Source organism: Ambystoma mexicanum, chromosome 2p (genome assembly GCF_040938575.1).
Source record: "Ambystoma mexicanum isolate Mex_15411 chromosome 2p, UKY_AmexF1_1, whole genome shotgun sequence".
Classification (NCBI taxonomy): Eukaryota; Metazoa; Chordata; class Amphibia; order Caudata; family Ambystomatidae; genus Ambystoma; species Ambystoma mexicanum.
The window spans coordinates 609,826,817-609,843,959 of NC_090923.1; the positions used below are offsets into that span (position 1 = coordinate 609,826,817).

General features: G+C 44.2%; 1 protein-coding gene across 2 annotated transcripts in view; it reads right to left on the reverse strand.

Moving 5' to 3' along the window:
- The window catches only part of SEMA3F (semaphorin 3F), a 365,356-nt gene that overhangs the window by 50,034 nt on the left and 298,179 nt on the right, over positions 1-17,143 (reverse strand). For both annotated transcript variants that reach the window (XM_069644139.1, XM_069644138.1), the window contains 2 exons: positions 3,683-3,827; positions 2,562-2,784 (listed from right to left, as the gene is read on the reverse strand). In XM_069644139.1, the coding sequence (XP_069500240.1) occupies positions 2,562-2,784; positions 3,683-3,827 (368 nt within the window). The remainder of the gene's footprint in view (positions 1-2,561; positions 2,785-3,682; positions 3,828-17,143) is intronic.

Genomic DNA, 17,143 nt, shown 5'->3' on the forward strand with positions numbered 1-17,143 from the left:
ATATAAAGTAATCTTGGTTGCTTGTATAACCCCCTTATGCCATAGTTAAGCCACCTCACAGCTCTGTGCATGAAGGGTGGAGAAGAGGATCTTATAGGGATGCAGCGCCCCAAAGTAAGCAGCAGTGTGTCAAAATGAATGCAAGGAAGGCCCTGGTCCCTTCAATCCTGAACACCCACAAATGCCAAGTACTATAGTAAGCAGAAGTAGTTGACCCTGAAAATGTGTTTTCCTTCAATATAACATGAATAGAACAGGTGTGCAGAAGCAACCTTCTTCCTAGGAGTGGGGAAGAAGAAATCATGCAAAGCTTTTGTGACCCCCTGGATAACCTTAGGAACAGACAGTGCTGTGGTCCAAGATGGTCGGGGGCTTCTCTGAGCTAGTGGACGCTGGCCCTAGAAATGGTATACAGGGGATTCCCTAAACCATCCATTTGTGGCCTCCGTTCAGGGGTCAGTCGTATGATCACACCCGACAAAAACAAAACACTATGGAGAAGGGCTCTGGTCCAAACGCCTTGGGACATTCGCAAATAATATTGGTACCCCTGGAAAGCTACTCCAATTCAATAGCCAAACCCAACACATTCACTTAGGCAATAGCACATGATGCAACGCCTGTCCCTACCTGTGCTTACATAGTTACTTTCACTCACGTCAAGTCCCTTCCCACCCCCCATTGTTTTATGCTCCATTCACACGCGAGCAAAACAGTACCCACAGAGCCAGTGCAGGCCACCTGAGGGAGGGTCAAAGTGAGTCAAAATGGTATACAGACCATACATAAGTTTAGTTCAGCTCCCTGTGACCAAACCAGCTACAGTTGTGCTTTGCCCTAATCAATCAGGAAACAGAGGTGCAGACCCTCATGTGGGTTCTGGGGGGACTACATAGTATAGAAAGCAGCCAAATGAGTCTAGCAATCTGTGGTGTTCAGCAAGGAGGTGGCGAGTGGATTTTGGAGGAGAGTGACGAGTGCGATTTCCATTGAGAGGAGACATGGAGAGAAAGTCTTGGAGGTTAGAGGGATAGTGAGTGGTTCAAAGGGTAATATTTGAGGAGGCTGAAAGGAGAAGTATTACTAACAGGAGAGAAGTCATGAAGGGGAGAGTTATTTGTGGAGGAGTCGGAGAGGTGGAAGAAGAGTACCGTTATCTGTGTGGACACCAGAGGGCAGCTAGACGGGCAGACAGATCTACAAGAACTGAGGAGGGAGGGAGAAGAGCAGGCTCCTTTACTAGCTGCAGCCCAAGGAGGTTCATTCAGACCACGTCAGTCCCGGGCATATTTCAGAGGTGGGATGAGATACGAGACTGTGCTAGCACAGAGTAAGGAGGCCTACAAGTGTGGTAGCAAGGAGAGGAGTATCCCCGGGACAAAGCTCCAAAACAGGGAGGTGGTCAGCAGATAGTGAACTCCCCAACCTTGTCCCTAAATACCTCAGAGAGGAACGTGTAGAAGTATCCACTTCTGTTTTTCACGAGTTCGCTTTTTGGGACCCTTGACATGGACACTCGAAGTGGGTTTGAGAACACTCAAAAAACGCAACTCTAAATCAAAGGCCTGGGTTTTCCACTGGACATTGTAGTGGGGCCAGGATGAGATAAAACCCAGACTCTTTTGTGAGCAACCCTTTTCTTTGCTCGCAATTAATTATTTCAGGTTTCACCTGTTTTGTTTCGGTGGAACCGTTTGGAAGAATCTTTGTTTGTCCACATTTTTTGTGTATTATACCCTCACTACAATGGTCTTCACCATGGGTGTGAGATCGGGAACACCTGGCAGAGCACTGACATTGTGGAAGTCAAGCTTAATTTAGTTACCATTTCCACTGCTATAGCAGTCACCCTCCACCCGTACCATAGTTTATTTTGTTGACTGTAACACTTGGTGTATTCTGAACAACTTTTTCAATTGCTGTGTACATACCCACGCTCTCCGACACTTTGTATTTCAAAAGTGTAAGGACAACCTCACCTCACAGAAGTGTGTTCCAATAGAGCGGGCAGTGCAGTGCAAGGTGCAAGCTTGAACAGGCCATCAGGGGGAGCCATCGATCCGTTTCAAGAAGAAAAGGATAGCTTCTTTTTTCAGTTTTAAGGTTGACTTTTTTAAAGTCACAAAGTACGATCACTGTCCTCACCCTTGCAATAGAACATACATTTGACTGCTCACAGCTTATATTGCTACACAACGCTTCAGCGTCCATACTGCCAACAGGAGCAGTGAATATTTACGTTTATGGCTGTGGATGATGGTGGGGCAGTATCGTTTCAGATGACCGTTTAACAGTCACAATCAGATGTTCCGAGCATATGCCAAAACATTCCAGACATTTAAAAAAGGGTGCTCTTTTCTAAATGGCAATGCAGATTTTAGTACACAAAGATTTAGTGGAATACAGTCTAAATGCATGAACTTGTATTCTTTCTACGCCTACCCGCAGTGGTGCTCTGCTCCTATTCTCGTCCATTCCCGCATTCTCGCGAGGAACAACTGTTTTAAGTGATGGCTTTAAGCAACAGTCTTGGTTTTTTGTGGGTGTTATGTCTGTTGTACCTGTGCCAAGGAAAAGAACTTCGTAGCGCCCATCAGCTGCATCCACCTGGTCCACAGCAATGGTTGTGAATCTGTAGTTGACGTTGGTGCGGACGACCAGTGGTTGGCGATGCACAGGATACACTGCATTGTACATCATGGGGTGGGTGCGCATGAAATTTATCACCTCATCAGGATAATCCTTGGTCGACTTCATGGAAGGGGTAAAAGTGCCTCCTGGACACTGAAAGTTGAAGGAGAACCGGGTCAAAGCAAGGCACAAACCACTGCAGATCCCACACAAGCATTGGCCCACACATGCTCCATGGAAAACAGAAGCCCGTGGATTTTGCACCAGCACATACCCACCCCAGGCTTACATAGGCAAGGTGCCTTAGAGGGAATGGGTAAGACAGTCTGGCACAGACTCAGTCTGTGCATTAGAATTGGGAAAATCAGATTGAGGAGGGCACAGAACAAGCACAGGCGACCAACACAGACTTGGCCCATGCGTGGCAAACCACAGGCATGGCACAGCAAGGATCAAGTTCAAACAGATATGGCACAGCCCAAGAAAGGAGTAGTTATGGTGGAACGCAGACTTGGCACGTACATGGCATACAAACCGTCTCAGTGCTATACAGGTCGATTAGAGACCAGACACAAGCCGGAGAGTATACATGATTCAACACAGGACAACTGTAGACATGGTGTTCTATACATAAAAACACAGAAGATGCAAAAGATGTCAAGCAGAGACATGGTGCAACATAGGCCATGCACAGAGTTATGTGCAATACAGTTTACAACTGTGGCATAAGACTGAAGGGAACAGCATGGCCCAACCTAGATTGGGTGCAGTGATGGTGTACTGCAGACCATGCAACGGCAATTAACAAATGTATGGTGCAACATCAAGCAGTCAGCAACTGTGCAACATAGGAGCTGGGAGAAGTGTCCAAAACACAGTTGTAATCTAGGAGTAGGAAATGTACAATGAAATGCAACTGAAAACAGGATGACAGTGGAAAATGTGGCTGTGGTATATAGGAATACATGCAACATTAATGATACTTCTGGTTGGTCGTGGGGGTGGAGTAAGTGCTAGTGGTGAGAGGTTTGTGGGTCCAATATATACTTACAGTGCCTGGGCGTGGGTATGGGATTTTGCCTGTGTATGGCATCCACTGGTAGTTGGGTCCTTCCTTGTGTGCAAAAGGTCCATTAAACACCATACGAATGTCAGCCATTGAGTAGACGCACACTGCTGAACCTTTGAACACAGACCTGTGACAACAAGAACGAAGTTCAATAAGATACTCTGCACAAGACCCAACTGTAAATCTATGTCAGAGCACATCCACCTGATACTACTACTTCCTCTGATGCATAGAAATCTTATGATCTCTGGCAAACCCCCACTTGGTGCCATTTCAAAATGGTCCCACATCCTAGGGAAAAGCCGTAAAACAAGTGAAGTCCACAGACTCTTGTAATCTACTCCTTGCAGTTAACGTCATGGAGGTTTCTGAGCCAAGCATCGGCATCCAATGTTTCGCGTTTCCTCAAACCTCGATTCTCACTGATCCCGGATCCCCAAGCCTTCGGAAACTATGGAGAGTTATGGGAGCAGCCTCCTCCTCATTTCTAGAACAAGAACATGCACTGCATGGAGGGCGCATGGCGGGACGAAAGAGAAAAATGAACAAGTGGGTTAATGTTGGGCCAGCTTTCATGGAAATACTTTCCTCTTCAGTTCCTGAAAATGTTAATTTCATTATCGCTGACAAAAATGTTCCTTGATCTTCATCCCTCCTGGTGTGACCTACGCCGAGGGATCTCTATTCTACCCTTATCCTGCTCCCTAAGAATATGTTCAAGAGGGCCACACCTGGAGACAATTCAGTGTGTAAGGTTTGCATAAGAAGTAACACAAATTACAACACCACATTAATGATCCTGTTCACTTTCCTCTCAAGAATGTAACATTACCAGTCGACTTGACCCCCATTTTACATCCAAATGCTTGTCAGTGAAAGGTTTACTGCCGTGAGAAGCAGCTGCTCCTTTTAAGCTGGAGGACCCACAATCCAGTTTCACAACGTACTGCATCTGTCCCAGGGCCAACTAGTCAGCCTTTGGCTGATGGAAACATCCACCCAAAAGGAAGGCCTGCCCAGCAACCCAAGCCTTCGTCAAAATGGCCTTTCAGCCCTTATACGCATCAAAGCTTCATCCATCCTGTAATGTGCCTCTTACCTTTGTGTCAAAAAGAAGCAGGGAAAAGTGGGTGTCCGGTCAAAGGTTCGAATCCAAAAAGTTTGAATGCAATAGGGTCGAGTCAATAGGGCCGAAAACAAAAAGGTTCTAATTTTTTTTAATTAGTTTTTTTTGGGTTTCCATATAGGTAAAACAAGTGGTTTTTACCACAAAAACAGGGTTTGGGGGTGACCCCCCCCCAAAAAAAAAAAAATAATTTCAAACCTTTTGTTTACGGTCCTTTTGATTCGACCCGATTGTATTTAGAACCTTTTGATTCGAACCTTTGACCTATAACCGGAAAAGTGCCATCTGGCAACATGAGACCCAGATCTTTTGGTCCTGGTTGAAATTCACACTGATGAGCACAGCCAAAGACATGTGACAACTACATTTATATGACCCCAACACACATTTACGACATATTTTTATTTAATGTATAAAAAGCAACTGGACGGGAACAGTGGTATAAATCAGGCCTGAAATATCCGAGTGGTGCACAGTCCCAGTTCTTTAAAAAACAGGAATGCTGGTCATGAATGCAGCTGGTTTCATCCATCATCCTCACCATTACAACTGTGATATTCACTAAACTGTACTTTCATTCTTGTTTCTTCATATGGAGCGTCTGTGGTAAAAAATAATTGAGAGAAAAGATCTAGTGGTGCGTGGCGCTGGGAGCCGCAAGAAAAGAAAAAGGAGTGGATTTCGAGCTTGAACTCTTGCTAAATTTAATGAAAGTATTTTCATAGGTGTGGAATTGCAAAGGTCTTGTAGATTTATAATTCTAGTATGGTGCAAGTTTGTAATCTCTGATACTGGATTAGTTTTATTTGTCGCATTAATCTCATATATTGAGGATTTTGCGCTGAATTAAAAAAAAAAGATTTGCACAAAGGGCTTGATGCTTGTGCAAACCGATTGCAATTAATTATGAAGCTGTTCTTTACTTTTGTTGCTGGGAACCATCGGATGGCAGGTTATGGTTCCTTCTACAAGAGTGACAGTTCAAAATGCTGAGATGAAAATGGATTGATCAACCCCCTGTTAACCAGGAATAATGGATCTGTCAGAACTGGACCTTTGGGCTGATGGTTGGAGATAGACATTGATAGAAGAGCGGTGAGGAGAGCTTCACCATCTAGGGAGCGGGTGCCTGTGGCAGCCACTCCGTGGCTTCCAGATCGATCCTGGGCCTGGGTTGATGAGCCTTCTTTTGGGGCAGCTGCTGGTATGGTTGCCCCACATCAGGGAGTGAAGAGAATGTTAACCAGAACTTCACTGGTGCCCCGGTCCACTGTTGCCTTGCACACCATCCAGGTGGAGGGACCAAGAGGGAAAGTGTGTCTTTCAGGGCCTGGGCAGAACGTCCACCAGAAATAAAAGGTTAGGTGATTGGGAATTGCCGTTCCTGTGCAGCCCTTCTCGGAACTAGAGAGGGAAGTTGGTGATGGGAAGAAAAGTCCATCGATACTCAGCATTTTTCTGGTGTTGGGAGCACAAACCAAGAAAATAGAGTAACTTTGGAGGCATTGCGACTCGCTGTCTGGATCTAATGTAGGTCCCCACCCTTCCAGCATCTATGTGCCTCCTGAGCAGGGAGCACGAGAAGGCAGGAGGGAACAAAATGATAAAATGTTGAACAATGAAAGCCTACCGGGGCTTCCCCAATGTTGGCGCCACTTGAGGCAATCTGAAAACATAAGGAAGTTGAACTCAACACAAGCCCACCCAGTGACTTTCACCTTGAGTGAGTAGCTAAGAGCCCCAGGATGCAGAATGCAAAGGTCTAGGAGTTCTAATTAGAGTGTGGTTCAGAAGGGAAGGGAGGCTACACTCCCACGGGTGGGCACACCTTCTGAAATGCCACCTGTGGCAGAATGCAAGGAAACATGAGAGTATAATAAGAAGTCTGCTGGACGATAAGGACCTGCTCTGTGTTTATGATGTTGTGAGGCATTCATGTTCCTTCTGCGGCCCCAATTGCCAATAATTTTTAGGGTAAACTAACCATGGCAGGCTGCAGCTTCTCATTGCACAGGCTCAGTTGGTTTTCCCGAGGTCGTTTGGCAGCTGCATTGCCCATTCATTTCAGTCTACAGCACTCTCCCTGAGACCCATTACGACTAGCTGGCAATGCAGCCTTGTAGAAATCCCCCTTTAGTGGGATGAGCTGAGGGCAGCGCGCAAAGGTAGACGAACACACAAGACACCCAATTTGGAAATTAAACAGTCACATTTATTCACAGCAAATTCAATCCCACAAAAGCGACCCAAAACAGCATACAGACAATCCACAAACAAGGTCTCATCAAGGTTTCAAAAAAAGACAACACTGGTATGAACTTTCTCCAACTGCAGACAGGTGGTCCAATCCGCCCCCCATGGGCGGTGCAGGATGGTGAGATGCCCCCATGCCTTACTGTCATGCCCTTTTTGGGGGCTGTACCAGGAAGCCCCATAAACAGTACCTATACCAACTGCCTCCTGATCTGGCCCTCATGACCCTTAGAAACTCGAAGCCCCTCCAGCGAGAGGCTGCTTGCCTTTACCACTGATTGATCCCAGGCACCAGGGCCCCCCCGAAGGGGCAAATCACCTTCCTCTTGGAACTCCACCATCCGCTTCCCTCACCCCCCCAGACCTAGTAATGCAGGGAGGGTGGGATGGAAAGGATAGGGTAGGGTTGCGGCAGGCGAGGAGCAGGACCAGCGGCAGAATTCCCAAGGAGGAGGAAGTTGATGCTCTCTTCCTCTTTGGGCCATCCCTTAAATTGCAGTTTTCACCACGATCCCTCCAGCCCCCACCAAGCCTGCGAAAAGCATGACCCCTGACTATGCCGACCACAACCCCCCCCCCCCCCAACGTAACTGGAGACCCACGGCCTGGCGTTGTAACGCCATCATTGGGTGCCGCAAGGTGAAGGGGGGGCCCCTGGTATGGGGGCAGTGTCCACCGGGGGTGATCTTGCCACTTCCTCCACCCTTGCCGCAACCGCCCAACCCGGTCTGTTAAGCTGCAAGTATATATATATAAAAAAATGATTTGGCAAGGGGGGGGGACTGGCGAGGTTCAGCGCAAGGACCTAAGAAGCTTTGGAGTAGTGAAGAAAGCTGCAGGTGAATGCAGGGGGCGGGGTTTGCCAAGTCTACCGCCAGGTAGGTAGGATTAGATACAGTTTTGCAGACACACTGCGCATAAACACTAAATAACGCTAGTTGATTAAGTGATTTTTAATTGACACTGAGGTAGCCTGACACGTGTTTCGGGCACTTGCCCTTCCTCTGAGGCTACAAGTTTGTTTTAGTAAACACAAAAGAATGTAATGCAAATAAATTAGACAAATTGTGTGGACCCAAGGTTACAGGGCAAAACAAGGGATGAGCCATAGAACAGTACAGTAGTCATACATGGCACAATATTGCGAATTTTGCAATCCATAATGTCAAATGACAAAGAATATGTTAACAATTTCAAAATGTAAAAATAATAAGTCAACAATACAAAAACATGTACAATGTAATTACAATGGAGAAAGGAAAAATCATACCATTTGCATGTTTGAATTCATCAGATCAACAGTGTAAGAGGGGAAGAGAGGGTAAATAAGAATTCATTAGCCTGATGGTTCTCAGTGGGCAATACAAGATATAAGGACTATTAAATATTAAATACGTTTACCTGTGAGCAGATGTAGTTCAAATATGAACTGAGAAAAAGTGAGATAAAAAGCCAATTTAGGACACTTTATAGAGGCGGCATCACTAATTTAAATTGTGTCATCTTAACATTCCTGCAAAATATTCGCTATACACTTACCCTAATAGAAGGTTATCAATTTAAGATGGATTACTCATGGGCTCCACTGTAAGTTCAATTTTATAAAGAGTATGTTATACATGTGCACTATTTACATAATAAAACCAGTTAAGCATATGGGAGGGCAATTGCCAAATGAGTACCTGTCATTTGCAGTTGCAACAAGGAAGTAAGGAAGCGTTTCCGCGTGTCTGCTTTACAAGGATAAAGGAGAGAAGATGAGCGTGTAGCGCGTGTCCAGCGAAAAGAAAGAGGGAGAAAAAGACAGACAGGCAGCGCAATTAGAATCAGCTGCTTGTCTGGTTTGGTAATTAGTAAGCGCGTAGACCCTCGGAGCCCTAGAGGTCTACGTGCAAGTGTATTACTTACCAGCGTTTCCGCTGAGAATTGAATCTGGAGCCTGCCGGCCGCGACCCATGTTGCCATAGTTATAGCAGCAGCGTATGCAAGTCAACGTGCGCGGCCTAACGTGTGGGAATGTGAGGCCGCCATCTTGAGTGTGTGTGCGCCCCTGTAGGGGATGAGATCTGCAGATAAGATCTGCCTGAATTAGCTGGAGGGTAAAATAGAAAATAGAAGATAATGTGAATTAATTAATTAGAGAAGTATGTACTCATAACAGCCCAGCTCCGTCTTATAGGAATGACGGAGGTATGGCCTGTAAGTAATCGTCATGCTATTTTGTTTTTTAACACAAATGCGGTGAGATTGACAGTTATAACTGAAGTAAAAAAGGGCCAGTATCCAATTGACTCGACCCCCTTGACCGCATTGAAAGTAAAAATATACGCGAATTTGGAGAATTAACCCAACAAAGAGACGGATTTGAAGAATTGTGATAGGTGAAGAGAAAAGCTGCGTAGCGAGTACAATTGGGATGAAGAACCAATCCTGCCTGTGACACCTGATATTAGCAGGTATGGCAATGATCGGCAATTGTAAACCAGCTAAGTGTATGACACACGAAGAACCACAAGCAAAATAGAGAGAGAGAACAGTGAGAAGTCAATTTGAACATTACACTTGTGCATTACTCTTAGCTCATAAAAACACAGAAAGTTCATGGTCTGTATTGAGGCCATGTGTGACAGTGCGATAACGGCAGATAAGCCGCGCTTCTAATTGTCGCAATTTGAGAATCAAATTCCCACCTCGTTGTGGTAGTGTAACCTTGGCCATCCCAGTGAATCTAATTTCTGCTTTGTTATCCATTTGGTGAGTTTGTTGCCAATGTACTGCTAATGGATATTTAGAATCTGTCTGGGTGATGGAGGCCAAGTGTTCTCTAATCCTGATCTTTAGTGGCCGAATTGTACTGCCAATGTAGCACTGTCCACATACACACATAATACAGTATACACAAAACTTGGTATTACAGTTAATAAATGAGGTGATTGTATGTGTACCCAAATGACCAAATTCAAGCTTGCTTGTTTCAAGTGCAAAAGTGCACATCGAACACCCACACACTTACGGAATCCACTTGTACTTGCTAGCTGTAGCCAAGTTGGTTTATGTTGTGGGTTGGACATAAATGAAGGTGAGAGGTTGTTTTTAAGATTATTTGCCTTGGTGTAGATGAAATTTGGCGAGTCATCTACCCAGGATGTGATATCTCTGTCCAGTTGGAGGATGTGCCAATGTCTCTTGACTATGCTGTACAGGTTAGAGCTTTCTGTGTTATATTTAGTAATAAATTTCAGTTTATTGCTATGAGTATTCTGAGGGCGTACTTTTGGAGTGAGTAAATCCTCTCTCTTTAGCGATTTCAACTCCCGTTGAGCTTTGTCAAGGAGGCAAGTGTCGTATCCTCTGGCCAAAAAGCGATTACGGATAAATGCACATTCTGTTTGAAAATCTTGATTTGAGGAACAGTTGCATCTGGCACGTATGAATTCTCCTTTAGGAATATTACGTGAGACCGATTTCTTATGGCAACTGCTCGCGTGGAGTAATGAGTTAACCGAAGTCGATTTACGATAAGTTTTAGTTGTCAATTTGTTATCTGAAATAGTAATGGTTAAATCCAAGAAATTGATACTACTATGGCTGACAGTCTGAGTAAATTGAATTCCCCATGAGTTAGAGTTAAGATAATTCACAAAGTCATTAAGTGTGTCACAGGAGCCCGTCCAAATCAGAATCACATCATCTATATATCTCTTCCAAGTATGGATATATGGTGAAAACATAACATTTGTAAACACAACCAGTTGTTCAAAGTGATGCATGAATATATGCAAGACATTCATTAATGGTTAATGCACCCCTGGTGACGTCCATTCCGACCTTTATTCGAGATACCATGCACATCTTACATATATTGGACCAATTACCTGTTGACAACTAAAACTTATCGTAAATCGACTTCGGTTAACTCATTACTCCACGCGAGCAGTTGCCATAAGAAATCGGTCTCACGTAATATTCCTAAAGGAGAATTCATACGTGCCAGACGCAACTGTTCCTCAAATCAGGATTTTCAAACAGAATGTGCATTTATCCGTAATCGCTTTTTGGCCAGAGGATAAGACACTCGCCTCCTTGACAAAGCTCAACGGGAGTTGAAATCGCTAAAGAGAGAGGATTTACTCACTCCAAAAGTACGCCCTCAGAATACTCATAGCAATAAACAAATTTATTACTAAATATAACACAGAAAGCTCTAATCTGTACAGCATAGTCAGGAGACATTGGCACATCCTCCAACTGGACAGAGATATCACACCCTGGGTAGATGACTCGCCAAATTTCATCTACACCAAGGCAAATCTTAAAAACATCCTCTCACCTTCATTTATGTCCAACCCACAACATAAACCAACTTGGCTACAGCTAGCAAGTACAAGTGGATTCCGTAAGTGTGGGGGGTGTTCGATGTGCACTTTTGCACTTGAAACAAGCAAGCTTGAATTTGGTCATTTGGGTACACATACAATCACCTCATTTATTAACTGTAATACCAAGTTTTGTGTATACTGTATTTTGTGTGTATGTGGACAGTGCTACATTGGCAGTACAATTCGGCCACTAAAGATCAGGATTAGAGAACACTTGGCCTCCATCTCCCAGACAGATTCTAAATATCCATTAGCAGTACATTGGCAACAAACTCACCAAACGGATAACAAAGCAGAAATTAGATTCACTGGAATGGCCAAGGTTACACTACCACAACGAGCCTCAATACAGACCATGAACTTTCTATGTTTTTATGAGCTAAGAGTAATGCACAAGTGTAATGTTCAAATTGACTTCTCACTGTTCTCTCTCTCTCTATTTTGCTTGTGGTTCTTCGTGTGTCATACACTTAGCTGGTTTACAATTGCCGATCATTGCCATACCTGCTAATATCAGGTGTCACAGGCAGGATTGGTTCTTCATGCCAATTGTACTCGCTAAGCAGCTTTTCTCTTCACCTATCACAATTCTTCAAATCAGTCTCTTTGTTGGGTTAATTCTCCAAATTCGCGTATATTTTTACTTTCAATGCGGTCAAGGGGGTCGAGTCAATTGGATACTGGCCCTTTTTTACTTCAGTTATAACTGTCAATCTCACCACATTTGTGTTAAAAAACAAAATAGCATGACGATTACTTACAGGCCATACCTCCGTCATTCCTATAAGACGGAGCTGGGCTGTTATGAGTACATACTTCTCTAATTAATTAATTCACATTATCTTCTATTTTCTATTTTACCCTCCAGCTAATTCAGGCAGGTCTTATCTGCAGATCTCATCCCCTACAGGGGCGCACACACACTCAAGATGGCGGCCTCACATTCCCACACGTTAGGCCGCGCACGTTGACTTGCATACGCTGCTGCTATAACTATGGCAACATGGGTCGCGGCCGGCAGCGTCCAGTGTCAATTCTCAGTGGAAACGCTGGTAAGTACTACACTTGCACGTAGACCCCTAGGGCTCCGAGGGTCTACGTGCTTAGCAATTACCAAACCAGACAAGCAGCTGATTCTAATTGCGCTGCCTGTCTGTCTTTTTCTCCCTCTTTCTTTTCCCTGGACACGCGCTACACGCTCGTCTTCTCTCCATTATCCTTGTAAAGCAGACACGCGGAAACGCTTCCTTACTTCCTTGTTGCAACTGCAAATGACAGGTACTCATTTGGCAATTGCCCTCCCATATGCTTAACTGGTTTTATTATGTAAATAGTGCACATGTATAACATACTCTTTATAAAATTGAACTTACAGTGGAGCCCATGGGTAATCCATCTTAAATTGATTACCTTCTATTAGGGTAAGTGTATAGCGAATATTTTGCAGGAATGTTAAGATGACAAAATTTAAATTAGTGATGCCGCCTCTATAAAGTGTCCTAAATTGGCTTTTTATCTCACTTTTTCTCAGTTCATATTTGAACTACATCTGCTCACAGGTAAACGTATTTAATATTTAATAGTCCTTATATCTTGTATGGCCCACTGAGAACCATCAGGCTAATGAATTCTTATTTACCCTCTCTTCCCCTCTTACACTGTTGATCTGTTCTATTCAAACATGCAAATGGTATGACTTTTCCTTTCTCCATTGTAATTACATTGTACATGTTTTTGTATTGTTGACTTATTATTTTTACATTTTGAAATTGTTAACATATTCTTTGTCCTTTGACATTATGGATTGCAAAATTCGCAATATTGTGCCATGTATGACTACTGTACTGTTCTATGGCTCATCCCTTGTTTTGCCCTGTAACCTTGGGTCCACACAATTTGTCTAATTTATTTGCATTACATTCTTTTGTGTTTACTAAAACAAACTTGTAGCCTCAGAGGAAGGGCAAGTGCCCGAAACACGTGTCAGGCTACCTCAGTGTCAATTAAAAATCACTTAATCAACTAGCGTTATTTAGTGTTTATGCGCAGTGTGTCTGCAAAACTGTATCTAATCCTACCTACCTGGCGGTAGACTTGGCAAACCCCGCCCCCTGCATTCACCTGCAGCTTTCTTCACTACTCCAAAGCTTCTTAGGTCCTTGCGCTGAACCTCGCCAGCCCCCCCTTGCCAAATCATTTTTATATATATATATATATATATATATATATATATATATATATATATATATATATATATATATATATATATATATATATATATATATATATATATATCCCATATACAAGGGTAAAGCTACAATTCTGTTAGTTATTTTGTGGGTCTGGTGAATGTTGATCAACTTGCAGGGAGTACCACACAAATACACGTTTCAGGATCCAGCCTACCCGTAACAATATCAGGGACTCAGGAGCGAAGCCCTCTCCTGTACTCTTGTATATTGCAGATTTCTGTGACAACCTCTGTCTCCACATCAGCTGGGGCAGGGGCGGTAGTGTAGAGTGTCCCGAGGCCTGACCTGGTGGCAGCGGTCATACACCCGGTAAATTAAAAATAAAACAGGGCTACAAGTGGATTGCTCTTGGGTTTTTAAATTGTGAATCAATTGGAGTTTTCTGTTCGTCTTTTGCCTGTTCAATCTCAGAGGAGTATAAAGCTCTGTTATTCTAGAAGTTGACTTTTCCATGTAAAACAGCTATCATGCGTTTTGCTTATTCCAAATCCGAAGTACACCAAGTATCAAGTGGTTTGTCTGTCCAGCCTTTGTGTTGAGTCTGTGGATAAGAGACATCCAGAGCTACGTTTGTTCAAACTAAATTAGTTTGCGTGTCTTGGCAAGACCTTTTGGATGAATGCCTCAATGTGCCAAACACTGAGTCAATGTGTGTCAAGGTTGGTATGGTCAAGGGAGCGGACATTTCTGTTCCAATGTTTGATTCAGCATTTAATAGTCGATCGTGAGTGAGTAAACAAAATAAAAAAAATGGGATGGCACAGTGGTCCTACCAGGCCACCGGAATTTGAGGTTGTTAGGACCACCATCAAGGATAACATTAAATCTAACGTGGCCTTTGGCACCAAGTGGAACTTTTAACAGGTTGCCTCTGGTTAAGGAGTCAAGAGAGCACAACAGATTGAATGATGTGGGCTGGCTGTCCTGTGCCCAGGTGGCTGTCCTGTTCCCATATGTTAATCCCTGATAGAGCAAGAGATCTCCCTCCAGAACCCAATATACACCAGGCCCACAAAACAATGAAGCTTGAGCTGCAGACCATGAAAGAAGAAGCAGGCCAGGTGGATGTCAAGGAAAATTAAGCTCAACTGAACAGCTGGGTATCGGGGCTCTCAGAAGTCTCAACCCTCCAGTAACCAGTCAATTATCTGAGGCCCGATTACAAGAAGAGGCAGTGGACGCTTAGCCAAGGCTCCTGCAGAGGTGAAGTCGCTGAAAGCAAAAGGACTGCTGGAACTGTTGGACCACAGAACATTTTAAAGAGGGAATGCTAGATCCTGGCTCAGTCTCATGGTTCAGGAGCAAGGTGGTATGCATGTAATGAAGGAGAAGAACCCTATGGGTCCAATAAAGCGGTGTGCATGTGTGCCGAGTTTCGGGGAATGGCGGAATATGGCAGTGTCTAGTGAACGTACTGCTGATTGCGTTTCAGGGACACAGAAGGAATTGAAATGTTTATGCAAAGTACTCATGGCTGGGCTGCTGCATGTTAGCTTTTAGGTGCATTGAAGAGAATAGAAGGAAACTGGCTAGGACTGGAAGGTCAAGGGCCACGGGTCACCTTTTAAGTACAATGAAGAAGCAGGGATGCATTTGGTAGAGTACTGCGGTAGCAGATGTGATGCAGGTCCGTTTTAAAGTGAATGGTCACTTGTGTGTGGCCCCTTGCGAGTACCCAAGGAGCTGTGGCAGAAATAAACAGGGGCCAGGGGTGGACTGGCCTATAGGGAACTCTGGAGATTTCCAGGTGGGCCTCTGCAACCTGGGCCTCTTTTCTGTGATATTTCCAAATTTTCTCATAGGAAAAGCATTGGGCTTGCTGAAAATGTGTCATATGGGGCCACTTTGAACTTTATTTCCAGGGCCTCTTTTGGTCCCCAGTAATTATTTCCAGGGCCTCTTTTAGTTCAGTCCAGCCCTGATAGGGGCGGGAATTGTCCAGAAGGAGAAGGGCTGACATGAAAAACGTTCTGCTGCATTAGATTTCCAAACCCTATTTGAAAGGGTGGTAGTGGGGAGGAGGCATGTACTCTCGAAATTTAGGAACCAGCTGCCGAATACTGAACGTGAGAGACTGAAGGTAAATTCATGATTAAGTCACGTACTAAATCTAAGAAAAAGAAATCTCGATACAAGTGTTTCCAGGCTGAATTTGTGCAATACGCTTTGTGGTTCAGGGCTGCGTATCCCAGAAATAAGTCTGGGTTGAATCAGTTCTCTTTAAGTAAAGCTTTTTCAGTTGGATATCCCAGTTTACAGTGGTTTTACAACAAATGACTCACAGTAGATCGATCACACTGGGATTCTGGACTCCCTTGTCCAGCATGCAACAGATTCACAAATCGGTAGTTTTAATCACGTTCCTGCTGTGCAGGATCTTCTGGACCAATTGTCTGCCCAGTTTGCTCCGGGGGCCTGCATCCCAGCAGACAGCATCTTTAGGTAAATTATTTTCTCAGTTACCTCTGGGACATGAATGAGGTTTCCGCACGAGTAGTGCTTGCTAGGCAAGTTTTTCTCTAAATTCACGCTGGGAACTTGGACTATCCCAGCATGCAGCAGTAGTCCAGAAGTGTTCTTTAATCTGTCTCGTTTTAAGCCAAAGTGCTTCGGGCCTCTCGCCCAGGTCAGCTCTGCAGCGTTGCTACTTGGATTTCTCCCCTTTAGGCTTTTCAATGGACTCCCTTCTATGTTTGAAGCACTGGCTCGCACCTCCCTCTTAATTCTCAACTCAAATCGCCACACTTCGTAGGACTTGGCTATGTGACAGATTAGTATTCCTCCTTTCTGCTGTCAACTGGTTAGCCGCCCACGTTGGATTGGCACAGGGGTCAAGTCCTAAAATAAAAGTGGGGAGGCTGCAGTGCCGGATCATATGACAGATAACAGACTGCAAAATGGCAGCTCTATCAGATGGCAGAGTGGTGATTCATCACACGAAGCAAACAGAAAAAGAGACATGCAGAGAGGTGCACAGGTAAGGGGAGCGGTTTGTTCATGGAGCTGCTCCACTGTCGATATTACCTGCAATACTGAACGGTAGGTAGGCATGATAAGAGACCCGTACTGCAACGCATCTCAATGCTGCACATTTTCATGGACCATGGAAAGTTGGCCGGCCGTGTTACCTTTGAGATTCAAACTGGTGATCCCACAGGCTGCACTCTGTGCTCTTCTGCATGGACATTAATCCATGGAGGTATTTAGCGGTATGCAGTGATTTTAACGAATACAAAACAAATGGAATTTTTAACGAGCCCAAAACACTTAAAAACAAATGTAACCCATTTTTTAACACTATGTATATGTAGTTGGGAATAGAAATAGCAGTTCTGGGGGTGGGGAAAAGTATGCATTTTGAAAAGGAGGCTTGGTGGGGGAACCCCACCGAAAACAATGTATTTTTTATTTTTTAGATATTGTTGGTTCGTTA